At 39.1% G+C, this 14,648-nt stretch overlaps 1 protein-coding gene across 1 annotated transcript in view; it reads left to right on the forward strand.

The window, feature by feature from the left end:
- LOC121386152 (calpain-8-like) overlaps positions 1-14,648 on the forward strand; it is a 72,434-nt gene that overhangs the window by 27,470 nt on the left and 30,316 nt on the right. The window contains exons 3-4 of the mRNA XM_041516952.1: positions 1,052-1,174; positions 13,464-13,595. Coding sequence (XP_041372886.1) covers positions 1,052-1,174; positions 13,464-13,595 — 255 coding nt within the window. The remainder of the gene's footprint in view (positions 1-1,051; positions 1,175-13,463; positions 13,596-14,648) is intronic.

Genomic DNA, 14,648 nt, shown 5'->3' on the forward strand with positions numbered 1-14,648 from the left:
ACCCACTATTGATACATGCTATTTTTAATATAAAAATAAATTGCTATTAAAATCTTAGTTCAGGTTGCCTATATATAATACCATATTTAAGAGCAGTTGTATATGGCAAGTCAAATACCATGTAAAAAGAAATTATTGAAATCTTTACAGTATGAATTATAGGCCAAAACCAACTTTTCTTCAGTGCTAACTTTGATTCAAACTCCATTCAGAGCCATGTACAGAGATTATTGTCAAGGTCAAGGTCATTGTGAACTTGCATGATCGAGTGATGGCTAATTAATCAACCAGTATAGTTTAATTAAATAAAATGACAAAATCATAATAGTTTTCATTATGCACTGAATATGTGCTATAGGGTGTATAATACCAAATCAAATCCCATAGACGACAATAGTAACATATGTGGCTAAAACTCCTACCTGCAACGTATCAACCGACTCAAACGCCACGGATATAAATACTACCACCCCTTACACTTAAAGTGAATCAGAAAAAAATGGAGGTCAAGCTGCTCGTTTCTGAGATAACGGGTAGCGTCTATGACTACCCTAGTTTCGCACAAAATTCGAGTACTTTTTTTTACAGGTACCCCATACATGTTTCAAGCACAAGGCTACTTGACACATTGGTACTAGATGAAATAAAGTTGCACATTTTTTTTACCCAGATGAAACTATTATTTTTTACAACCAACACACTCACATTTATAACCAATCACAGGACTTGTGGTGTTCACTTCTCTATCAAAAGTTGGGTGCACCTCGAACTTTGACCCAGCCGGAAGTTATTTGGTTTAGTACTACCATCTTACACTCCAATCTACTTTTATTAATGGCCACACCAGAAAGGATCACATAGCGAGAATGATCACCCAATTTATTGTTTTTAACACCTAATTAATTAATTCTACTTCACGGGTGGCGGATGATGGTGAGAGAGAGAAAAAAAAAACATGGCCTCACATTTCCCATGTGGTTATTCCTGGAACAGGTCGTAATATAAGCGTGCCAGATCTGACCACCCATGACGTTTCTCGTTTCTGTTTCAGAAATTGGACAGACTGATATCGGCCAACAGAGAGCTGTATATCGACCCTGAATTCCCCCCTGAACACAAGTCCATCTACAGGAGGAAGGAGTCACGCAAAACAATAGTCTGGAGGAGACCTGGAGTGAGTAGAAAACGATTGTTTCATACACAGACAGACACACATACAGACAGCGAGACAGACAGACAAATATACAGATAGATAGACAGCTATTTTATTAAATATCTCACCCAATATATACACAGTAAAATACACGAGAAACATGTATAATGGCCACTCCTTATGGAGATTAAAAAATCACATTATCAATAGTAAAACATAAGGCATAGTATACATATATACAGGTACAATGAAATACATAACAAATATTGTTAATAAACACTATAAAGGCCATTCCTTTTGGAGTTATGGGAGACTAAACAAATCAAATTATCAATAGTAAAATATACTGGCATTATACGTAATATATATATATATATATATATATATATATAATACATAAGAAACATTCTTATTAAACAATATAAAGGTCACTCATCATGGAGTTAAGATGCTAAAATATATTTAAATTATAAAACATACAGACATATTATATGTAATAAATATATAAAGTATCGACTTTAAAAATAAATAGAAATGTATTAGATATATCAATCACATAAAAAAATTAATTAAAATACAGTGACAGATTTTGGCGCATAAAACAGAGAATGGCTGAAGAGTACATGAAAGTTGTCTTCTTGAGACATCTGAAAAAAAATCATTAATTAAAAACCCAGCTTTTAAAAACAGCGCGTATCAAAGGCCTTCGTGTAGAGGGCACATCATCTCAACATGGAATTCATCATGAATTAAAAGGTCTTGACACATAGGGCACGTTGTTTTATACGACGGTAATCTTTGGGGATTGTTGGCACCATGGACCCTAGTCCGAGTAGTCTGACGGTAACAGAGCTAGACGGACAGTAGGACAGTAATCACGCTCTCTAACCGTCAGAGAACAATCTATATCAATACTGCGCAATCTCTGCCTACCAAACGATAGTCAAAGATTCCCGGTCTAATACAACAAAAATCCTATGTTTGATGTTAAATATCACTAAGAAAAAAACCAGGCCTGTTTGTAAACCGGGCGTCTATTCATGACAGGCCTCTATTCATCATTCCGCGCAGTTTTTGTCGCGGCGCGGGCGCGGTGAGCACCTTGCGTGGGTAAGATGCAGGCGACCTCTTGGCGTGGTGTGGGCGCGATGCGAGCGCGGCCTCGGAAAACGGTTGCATTAAAATAATCATTCCTATGGTTATTAATAACAGTTATTTCATGTGAACTCGTTTTATGCGTTAACGCTCATTAAAAAAAGTCCTTCAACTGTCCGCTGTCTACACCGTGGTCACATTAAAACCAGCATCATTGTAAAAATGTTGGTTTAATAGTTCGCATTTCGTTGTTAAATGCACAATACCGGATTTCCCCCGGTTTCTGCATTAATGATAATCCACCAATGGACTCCATTACTGTCTCAATTGTTTTTCTATGCATATCAATGAGAAATTCTAACTACTCGGGCTAAGTGAACCCGGGCTTCAATGGATTCATTCTTCTGTCTACTGCGTTGATGACAGCACGTTATTTAGGAGCATCGGGGACACGGAATCTATCCCATTGATTTGCCATTAGACATAGATATTAAAATGTCAGCCTACGTACACGAACTGATCTTGCCAGGAACAAGTCCTTCCAACATACGTCACCGCAGATGACCTCAATCACGGCTATTCGATCACCTTGGTGTGGATTATTTTTTTCTTTCTTTCTTTTTTGTGTGTGTGTTCATGAACGTCATATCAAAGATACATTATCATTAGGTTAGTGATAATAAGAGAGAGAGAGAGGGGAAGAGAGAAAGAGAGAGGGGGAGAAAGAAAGAGAGAGGGGGAGAGAGAAAGAGAGAGGAGAGAGAGAGGCTGGAGAGAGAAAGAGAGAGGGGGAGAGAGAAAGAGAGAGGGGAGAGAGAAAGAGAGAGGGGAGAGAGAAAAGAGGAGGGGGGGGGGGAGAGAAAAGAGGGAAGAGAGAGGGTGGAGGAGAGAAAGAGAGGGAGGGGGAGAGAGAGGAGGAGGTGAGGGGAGAGAGAAAGAGAGAGGGGTGAGAGAAAGAGAGGAGGAAGAGGGTGAGATGAGGTGAGAGAGAGAGAAGAGGAGAGAGGGGGGGAGAGAAGAGAGAGGGGGTGGAGAGAAAAAGAGAGAGAAAGAGAGAGAGAGAGAGGTAGGAGGGGAGGAGGGGAGGGAGAGGGAGGGGAGAGAGAGGGAGGGGAGAGAGAAGAGAGAGGGGGAGGGGAGAGAGGAGAGAGAGGAGAGGGAGAGAGAGAGAGAGAGAGGAGAGGGGAGAGAGAGAGAGAGAGAGAGGGGAGGGAGACAGAGAGAGAGACACACACATAGAGAGACATAGAGAGAGAGAGAGAGAGAGAGAGAGAGAGAAGAGAGAAGAGGAGAGAGAGAGAGAGAGAGAGAGAGAGAATTAAATTGATACCAGAAATATAAAGATGAAAAGCATGTATTTGATTCTAAAAACAAAAATATAAAATATTAAAATCAAATCAAAGATACATTATCATTAGGTTAGTGATAATAAGAGAGAGAGAGGGGAAGAGAGAAAGAGAGAGGCTGGAGAGAGAAAGAGAGAGGGGGAGAGAGAAAGAGAGAGGGGAGAGAGAAAGAGAGAGGGGGTGAGAAAATGAGAGAGGGTGGAGAGAGAAAGAGAGGGAGGGGAGAGAGGGAGGGAGGGGAGAGAGAAAGAGAGAGGGGAGAGAGAAAGAGAGGGAGAGAGGGGGGAGGGGAGAGAGGAGAGAAGAGAGAGAGAGAGGGGAGAGAAAGAGAGAGGGTGGGAGAGAAAAAAGAGAGGGAGGAGGGAGAGAGGGGAGAGAGGAAAGAGAGGGAGAGAGGGAGGGGAGAGGAGAAGAAAGAGAGAGAGGTTTGAGGGAGACATAGAGAGAGACACACACATAGAGACATAGAGAGAGAGAGAGAGAGAGAGAGAGAGAGAGAGAGAGAGAGACAGAGAGAGAGAGAGAGAGAGAGAGAGAGAGAGAGAGAGAGAGAGAGAGAGAGAGAGAGAGAGAGAGAGAGATAGAGAGAGAGAGAGAGAGAGAGAGGAGAGAGAGAGAGAGGAGGGAGGGAGAGAGAGAGAGACAGACAGACAGACAGACACAGAGAGAGACAGAGAGAGACAGAGAGAGAAAGACAGAGATGGAGACAGAGAGAGACAGAGAGATATAGAGAGAGGGGGAGAAAGGACGATAGACAAAAATACAGAGATAGAGAGACTGACAGAGTGAAAGATAATCTGCCGGTATGTATACATATATATATATATATATATATATATATATATATATATATATATATATACAAAAAGGCAAACGTTATTGTCACACACATAAGACAAAAGAAAATTGATGATAAGTTTTTACTGCCATGTATGAAACGTTATAACATGGAAAGAGAAATGTCCGAAGGTATGGAAACGAGCAATAGTCCATGAAAAGGGCGCACCTGCCATATGCAAATGAACCACATCACTAGAGGGGGTCCTGAGCGAAGTTCACACAGTCAGTAGCGAGTGTGTCCACTTTGAGTATTGATAAAGGCCTGGACCCATATTCACAAAATATCGTAAGCCTAGTTTTACACGTAAACGTAAATCTACTACTGAAGAGCTATTCACGAAACAACGAAAACGTAAGTTACGTGTAAAGTTGGACGTAAATATAAGAGTGCCTCAGGTTGCAACTAACGCTGCACGTAAGTTGTGTACATATAATAAATCAAGCACGATCGCCGTTATTTACTATTATTTACGGAAACTAGCAGCATTTCCAATAAATGAAGCAGTTTGCTATGGCGAACGCCCACGGATTGAACATATTTTTGTTCGTGATCGAACGGATGTTTTCGATTTGGCCAATTTCTCCTGAGTTATCTTTTCCTTTTTAAGAAATGTCCTCAAATTCGTACCAAAACGCGGCCTCCCACCAATACCAAAATGCCATGGTTCACTATTCGCAATGTTATTGTTAGCAGACGACAAACAAAATTGCGTTTTGTGCATTTGTTATTTACCCGGTAGCCATCGTTTCTAATGTGTTTTTATTAATTACTCCAGTGAGAATGTTAAACCGTAGATTTACGTCCAACTAAGTTACGTTTACATTTACGACCATCTTTGAGAATAAGGTGCTTCTTGCACGTAAACGTAAATCTACGGCACACGTAAGTGCTAGTCGTAGACGTAAATTTACACTTTTTTGTGAATATGGGTCCTGGCACCGTCGTCTCATTGAGGCCACTAAACGCTGGAGAAAGGGATGGTACGGGCTGTGAGGGTTGCTGGCTGGAACCTGTTTCTTAGATGTGTGGTTCGGATCCATGTGTCTTGGCGAGGGGTTGTCACGGGTGGTCGGCCGCTACGGGGGCAGTCCCTGACCTGGTTGTTGTGTTGATATCGTTGTCATAAGTGCCATATGGTGTTTCTGTGGACGTTGAATTGACGTGCGACGTCACGGTGCGTTCAAGCATCCCTATGTCTCGCCATCTGTCATTTTCACTGAGGCGTGGCCTGACGGAGAGAGAGAGAGAGAGAGAGAGAGAGAGAGAGAGAGAGAGAGAGAGAGAGAGAGAGAGAGAGAGAGAGAGAGAGAGAGAGAGAGAGAGAGAGAGAGAGAGAGAGAGTGAGTATCTATCACCTTTGGGAGGTATAGATATAAGGCAATTCCAACCCGAAGAACAAAACATTTTTTGTGAGGGCCGAGTTTTACCGAGGCCATTACAAAAACATTTTGACCCGAGGGTTGGAATTGCCTTATCTATACCTCACAACTGTGATTGATTCTTTTTCTTGCCCATTTAATTACAGTAACAAAACATTAATTTTGTAAGCTACAGTCTGTTTATTGTAGAACGATTCTTAAACATTTCACCTGCAAACTCATGTAATCATACGCGGAAAAATATAGTACACCTTATGCAACGACATCAATATGTAATTTTCAACTTACCAATAAATATAAAGTTGAAAATATTAATTTGTTTAAATATTTTTAAAACAATGATCAATCTAATTAAAATTAGCTCTACTATTGCATGTGGATCTAACACCAGCCAGTTGGAGCTCATGTCCACCAATCAAAACCTTACTTGCAGAATCATGCCAGTGATTTAAAAATAATTTGAAAAGATTCCGAATTATCCTGAGGGTATACGACATGTTTCGTGTGAATTACGAATGCCTTAAAACATGTTTTATTTTATAAAATAAATAATTTGTAATGTAAAACTGAAGACTGATTTAGTTTTTTTTATTTTAAATAAATAAATAATTTTTAATGTAAAATTGAAGACTGATAACCCACCCCGTACGTATTGGTATGTATCGCTGTACTGCGGCCACTAAAATAGACCTGCCCGATATTTTTAGAATTTGTATGCTCCCAAATAACGTTATAAAAGGCGAAGTGTGATTGGTCAATATTTAAATTATTATTTAGAGACGAAATGTTACCTGGACATTGGGGACTACGCAGTGTTGTTAGCAATCCGATTAAAATTAGTTCTACTGGTCTAAATACGGCATTCGTAATTCACATGAAAATATCGTATACCCTCAGGATAATTCGGAATGTTTTCAAATTATTTTTAAATCACTGGCAGGATTCTGCAAGTAAGGTTTTGATTGGTGGACTTGAGCTCCAACTGGCTGGTGTTAGATCCACATGTAATAGTGGAGCTAAATAAGAATTGTTTCTCATTTTTTAGGAATTTATCGATGTATAAAAGTCACAAATGGTATAAAATCGCGTAGGGTAGCGAAGCGATTTTATACTACATTTGTGACTTTTATACATCGATAAATTCCTAAAAAATGAGAAACAATTCTTATAATTACAAACAGTACAAGAAGTGTACCTTAAAACACTCAAAAATAATTTCTTTCGTTCTTACCGTCAACCATGGTCTGTAAATAAGCGTGGGAATACATGTATACATACTATTGGAAATTGTCCGCTAAAAATAAAAATAAGTATTGAATCAACAAAAACAGTGTATATATCTTTATTATAACTTCTTTTTAAAAAATGAAACAATTTCATGTGCAGATTTGTCTTGTGTTTTTCTATCGCAAAGTGACCTTGATATTAACTTTTGTTTACGTGTAGTGACTGTTGGTCTTGTGCGGTTATTTCGATCTTGGTCTTCCGTGATGACGTATTTTTATGAGGTTTATGGAAGGATAACGCTTGGTTTTTTAGTGACGTCAGCCAATCAGAATACAGTAAATCGTATAAATTCGGAAAGTTTGTAATTATTTTTAATTAGATTGAACAATAATACAACGTGAACAGAATTTTGAAAACCGCGAGCTATGACGTTAGTCGTAAAAAAATGAGTTATGACGTCACGCGTATGTAGAAATCGTCTAGCCCTCGGCTGAATAGATTTATCTAGCCCTAGGGTCAGACAGATTTTTCCAGCACCGTGCAAAAGCTGGATAACCCTGTCTAGTGGGCAAGAAAGATTTTTATTACCCATATGGGCTCAAATATACGGGGTAATATTTTTTCGATCTCTGCACAGTTTGCAGATTGCTTCTGCAGCCATTGATTGGCTGGCTTAAAATTCACGACGTTTGGTTGGTTGCTTGCCATGGCCGAAACTTCACTTTCATTCATAAAATGTTTCCATTCATGAGTCAGATTACACATATGTCATACGATCTACAAAGATGACTCATTTGTTTCGTAAACATGAAATGGTATATTTTCATAAGCAGCAGCTTTAGTAATATATAAAAATTATTATTTATGTATTATTTTGTACTGTAAACATTAAATTTTGGCTGTAAAAAGAACGCCGTTATGCTATGACGTCACTTACATTACGTCATGTAATGCGCGTAAGATTATATGACGTAATGGCTGATGGCTTTGTTGTAGACTGCAGAGGAATTTTTACATTAAAAATCAGTTAAAATTGACAATGGGTAATAAAGAGAATAACCAACTCGCTACGAGGAGTTACGAATTATCTGTGCCTCGTGAATAAATGTTGTAAAACCCTTGCCAAAGGCTCGGGTTTACAACATTCATTCACTCGGGACAGATAATTCATAATTCCTTGTAGCTCGTTAGTTATTCTGTAAATCTAGCCCTAGGGTCAGACCGACTTTTCTAGCACTGTGCAAAAATATATATATGTAATACTGAGATATCTTTTTCTAATCTTTCTTTGATTGTTACAAGTAGGTTGATATCTGTGATATTTATAGATAACCCGTTAGTCTGTACTGTTTGAACTACTTTCCAAGTGGTATGTTGCCACTTATATAACATTTTTATTTCAACTTATTTCTGTGCTTATATCCAATGTTTCAAGCACGCTATTCTGGGAACATTAAAGGACAAGAAAGTTATCTCTTATCTCGATCCTTCTCAGTTGACCCATTTGCAGTTTGGGCTATTTTCCGTTCCAACCAATGGTCCACAACTGGTTCATCAAAGGCCGTGGTATGTTCTATCCTGTCTGTGGGAAAGTGCATATAAAAGATCCCCTTGCAGCTTATCGAAAAGAGTAGCCTATGTGGCGGCAGCGGCTTTCCTTTAAAGAAATATGTCAGAATTACCATATGTTTGACATCCAATAGCCGATGATAAAATAAAAATTAATGTGCTCTAGTGTTAACGCGTCGTTAAATAAAACAAACTTTATTTTACTTTTGAATATCTTGTTAAATATACGTGATTGTCCGAGTTATGTGCTACGTATTGATTGGAAGGAAGGAAATGTTTTATTTAACGACACTCTGAACACATTTTAATTACTGTTATATGGTGGTTAAGGACCACACAAATATAGAGAGAGGAAATGGCTGTCGCCACTTCATGGGCTACTCTTTTCGATTAGCAACAAGGGATCTTTTATATGCACCATTCCACAGAGAGGATAACATATACCACGGCCTTTGATATACCAGTCGTGGTGCACCGGTTGGAGCGAGAAATATCCCAATGGGCTCACTGACGGGGATCGATCCCAAACCGACCGCGCATCAAACGAACGCTGTACCACTGGGCTACATCCCGCCGCTGTATTGATAGGACGTCTTCGTTCTAATGGATAGGCTTACATAAGAACTGACATTAATTTTTTCGCAATTTGACGTAATAATTTATCTCTGTCAGGACATTATGAGTTAACCTTTGGAAATTAGATTTCGTAATGAAACCATATTATGTTCTTAGAAACTAGGTTAAGTCACACGCAGTTTGGTTAGTACGCGGGTACCGCCGAATATCCGATGCAATCACAAGGATGGCTTAAGAAAACGTGGTAATAGAAAAATATATATACAAATATTTATTTATTTATTTGTTTATTTATTTATTTATTATTACCACGTTTTCTTAAGACATCCTTGTGATTGCATCGGATATTCGGTACCCGCGTACCAACCACACACACATACACACACACACACATACACACACACACACACACACACACACACATATCCTTTCATAAAATAACAAAAGGAAGAAATATATTAAACACCAAGAATGATAAACTACAACCAGTCAATTATTTTTTGTATACATCTACATGTATGGATGTAGATCAAGGGGTATTTTTTTACCTCACAAATTGTCTTTCATGCCGTCACTGGGACTCGAACCAAAAGCACCGATTCGCCGGAACTTCCCAGACCACCAGGTTAACTGTTCAACCAACATAACATTCTCGAAAATAATGCTCAGTTAACGTTTTATATACGGGGGGGGGGCTACAAACAACGCGATCCACCCCTTAACGTACATGACAGGCATGCAGGCAGACAGACAGAGAGACAGACAGACAGGTAGGCAGGCAGGCAGGCAGGCAGGCAGGCAGGCAGGCAGGCAGGCAGGCAGACAGACAGACAGACAAGCAGACAGACAGACAGACATGCAGACAAGCACGCAGACAGACAAGCAGGAATGATGTTTTGAGCTTGAAAGGTCAGCGTACCCTGCAGTCGTCTATTTTCTTTATACTGATTTTTGTGCTTATGTCAAATTAAGGTTCAAGCACGCTGTTCTTGACACGTACCTCAGCCATCTGGACTGTCTGTCGAGAACAGAGCCTTAGTGAGAAAGAAGTCGGTGTAGTGGTCTTACACCTGCCCACTGAGTCATTAAACACGTTCTGGCTGGAAGTCGGTACCGGGAGGCGAACCCAGTGCCTATTAGTCTTAAGTCCAATTGCTTAACCATTACATCACCGAGGCCGGTCTTACAGTCGTCAAAACAAGGAATATGAATGAATGAATGAATGAATGAATGAATGAATGGATAGATAGATGGATGGATGGATGGATGGATTAATTAATTAATTAATTAATTAATGGTTTAACGACACGCCGGCATAAAAATACACTTCGGCTATTGGGTGTTAAACAAAGGTACGTTTATGAATATGATTATATACAATTATGTAAACAGAGTAAAAAGCGGTGGAATAAAGAAAGAAATGTTTTATTTAACGACGCACTCAACACATTTTATTTACGGTTATATGGCGTCAGACATATGGTTAAGGACCACACAAATTTTGAGAGGAAACCCGCTGTCGCCACTGCATGGGCTACTCTTTCCGATTAGCAGCAAGGGATCTTTTATTTGCGCTTCCCACAGGCAGGATAGCACAAACCATGGCCTTTGTTGAACCAGTTATGGATCACTGGTCGGTGTAAGTGGTTTACACCTACCCATTGAGCCTTGCGGAGCACTCACTCAGGGTTTGGTATATCTGGATTAAAAATCCCATGCCTCAACTGGGATCCGAACCTAGTACCTACCAGCCTGTAGACCGATGGCCTAACCACGACGCCACCGAGGCCGGTCGGTGGAATAAATACAAGAAGGGATAATGCCTTGAAGCTACCAACATTCTCAAATGGATAATTTACAGTTCTCGCCTGGTGTTTACTACCAAATTAAATCCCATAGACGACAATAGTAAAATATATGGCTAAACCTACCTGCAGCGTTTCAATCGACATAAACGCCACGGATATAAATACTACCACCTCTCACCCTTAAAGTGAATCAGAAAACATTGGGGGTCAAGCTGCTCATTTTTGAGATAACGAGCAGCGTCTATGACTACCCTAGTTCCGCACAAAATTCGAGTACTTTTTTACAGGTACCTCATACATATTTCAAGCACAAGGCTATCTGACACAGTGGTACTAGATGAAATAAACTTGCATACATTTTTTGCCCAGATGAAACATTTTTTTTTACAACCAACACACTCACATTTATCACCAATCACAGGACTTGTGGTGTTCATTTCTCTATCAAAAGTTTGACCCAGCCGGAAGTTATTTGGTTTAGTACTACATTTCAGTATCATTTAGATGGTAGTTCGTACACAATTACCTGTCTTATCATTTAGATGGTAGTTCGTAGAAAATTGCCTGCCTTGATCCTTCGCTGACAAGTTAATCCGCGCGGCGTGTTAGTGCTGTTTTATACTTTCGTATTGTATTTCATTGGCTTAGGGAAAAAATTAAAAGTGGTGAAAACATTAAAAATTAAAAGAGAAAACAAGGAACACTTGAATATTTTAGGGGGAGGGGGGGGGCGAATCCCCTTTGAATTCACCTCTTGTTTCTTGTCTTGTTTCGACTTTCATTTTTGGTTATTAGGTTGATTTTGTTGACACATTAGGACACTAACTAACGAAGGCAGTGCGCTGAGGTGCAATGGGTTATAGGTTCAATAGGTGTCGGTGCACCTTTCGGTTTTTTTTTTATCCCATTACAACCTGTGCCCCACGACTGGTATATCAAAGACCGTGGTTAAGATATGATATAATGTGACATGATATGATGGTATATGATATGACAGGATAGGATAGAGTAGGATAGGATTGGATAGGATAGGATTGGATAGGATAGGAGATATGACATGATATGACGTGACGTGACGTGACGTGACGTGACGTGACGTGACGTGACGTGATGTGATGTGATGTGATGTGATGTGATGTGATATGATATATGATATATGATATGATATGATATGATATGATATGATATGATATGATATATGATAAAATGATATATGATATGATATGATATGATTATATGGCATGACATAGTATATATTATATGATATGATATGATACAATACGATACGATACGATACGATATATGATGTGATATGATGTGATGTGATGTAATATGATATGATATGATGTGATGTGATGTGATGTGATATATAAAAGGATGAAATACAATATTTATACGACAGTGAGTTTGAAACAAACAAACAATAATAAAAATAAACATACCATTTAGTTACATAATGAAAAAAAATCAATCCTATTTGACAAAATTACAATATAATGTTTTACTTCCTGGATGCATCGTGATGTATTTTTCAATCACATTTATGGCAGCAAATACATCAAATGAGGACATTAATTGTCGTTTTGCACACCATTAACACAGATTGGTTTTTACCGATAGTGATGTCGGGATAATGTGAAGACTAAACGACAGTAACAAAAGAAGAAAGAAACAAAAAAAACAGTCCGCGTGTGTTTTGTTATTAAACACATTTAGCGGAATATGATATCCCGTAATAACTAGCATATATTTACGGACTGCACTACAATAGCAATGTATGTTACATTAAAAAATGGATTGATAAATCTAATGGGGTTTTAGTAAATCTGCGTCATGCGGTGCAATTAAATGTCACTGGTTTACAATCACTTAACGGAATAACACACGCGCAATGTGTTTGCCTTCTGTCATATTGTGAGGGCCACTGGGAAAATATGGGGGATGCACGATAGTATCGATACATACCATATTTAGGGGAGTTTGTGGGATGGGGGGGGGGGGGGGTCGTACACATTTTACAGGAGAGCGTGTGTGTGTGTGTGTGCGTGTGTGTATGTGCCACACAAATAATGAGAGAGGAAACCCGCTGACTCCACGTCATGGTTTACTCTTTTCGATCAGTAACAAGGAATCTTTTATAGACAGCATAGTACATACCACGACCTTTGATTTGATTTTAATATTTTATATTTTTGTTTTTAGAATCAAATACATGCTTTTCATCTTTATATTTCTGGTATCAATTTAATTATCTCTCTCTCTCTCTCTCTCTCTCTCTCTCTCTCTCTCTCTCTCTCTCTCTCTCTCTCTCTCCCTCCCTCCCTCCCTCCCTCCTCTCTCTCTCTCTCTCTCTCTCTCTCTCTCTCTCTCTCTCTCTCTCTCTCTCTCTCTCTCTCTCTCTCTCTCTCTCTCTCTCTCTCTCGATGATGTGATGATGATGTGATGATGATGATTTTCGTTTATTTTCAGGAGTTGTCTCTGACCCCGAGTCTCATTTCGGACGGGACGAGTCGTCACGACATGAAGCAGGGAGACCTAAACGACTGCTGGTTCCTATCTACTCTGTCAGCCATCGCAGAAAAGCCGCAACTTATATCAAAGGTATACCTTTCTACAGGGAGGGCTGGTACAGTCAAGGGCAGGGCCGTGCTTGGGTGGGAGTACATTCACCCAGTTTTTGGTGGGGACATGTGTACGGGGGGAGTTGTTTGATGTTTTTTCGGGGAGGGTGTAGATTAATGCGTTGTAATTTCCCACGCTCTGAACTTACGACGGGTGCGCTCAGATTAACAACTTATCGGTCGTAGTGGTCGTATTCGACGAGAATCGATCTGTAAGAGTGCTAAGACTAGCAATTGGACTGTCGTAGAAGTCGAGAGATCAGCGAGTTGGCCAACGTCATCGTGACAGTTGGTGGCCTGACTCTAGCATTATTGATAATGTCAATATTGAGTTTTTGTTTGTTGTCTTCCAGAACAATTTTTCTACAATATTATTGTTATAAAGTTAATATACTCATTTGTATATGTGTGTATGCCAGTCTATCATCCATTAAAGGCTTTTTGTAGGAGATATCACTGGCATATAATCTTCCAATTAAAACGGGCAGATAGAAAAATGTAACGCTACAAAATAGAATATGTCCATTGTGTAATAATTACAACATGTTTTTAATAATTAAAGAAATCGTTACTTACCATCTTTCTGTAAATCTAAACTAAATATATAACATTTTATAAATTATTTAAGTCTATCGGCCTCGCAGCCCTGTATCGGCTCCCACCCAAAGCGAGATTTAACAGCTCAATGGGTAGATGTAAGACCACTACACAGACTTCTCTCTCACTAACCACTAACCAACTGTCCTGGACAGAGGTGTGTGCCCAGGACAGCGAGCTTGAACCTTAATTGGATATAAGCACGAACATAAGTACAAATGAAATTCTAAAAAAGCTCTCGTCTTTAAAAAGGTTTCTGTATTTTGTAGTTTAATTATGAATATTTTCAAATCCTCTGACTGATATTCTGCTTATTTTTGTGCTTATGTACGTTATTGTATACCCACCAGCTTGTTACAATTATACTGACTGCTGTATGTATATATATATATATACTACTCAAAAGAATTTAAGGGTCAGACGATATTTTCGACAT

This window comes from Gigantopelta aegis, chromosome 2 (assembly GCF_016097555.1).
Source record: "Gigantopelta aegis isolate Gae_Host chromosome 2, Gae_host_genome, whole genome shotgun sequence".
Classification (NCBI taxonomy): domain Eukaryota; kingdom Metazoa; phylum Mollusca; class Gastropoda; order Neomphalida; family Peltospiridae; genus Gigantopelta; species Gigantopelta aegis.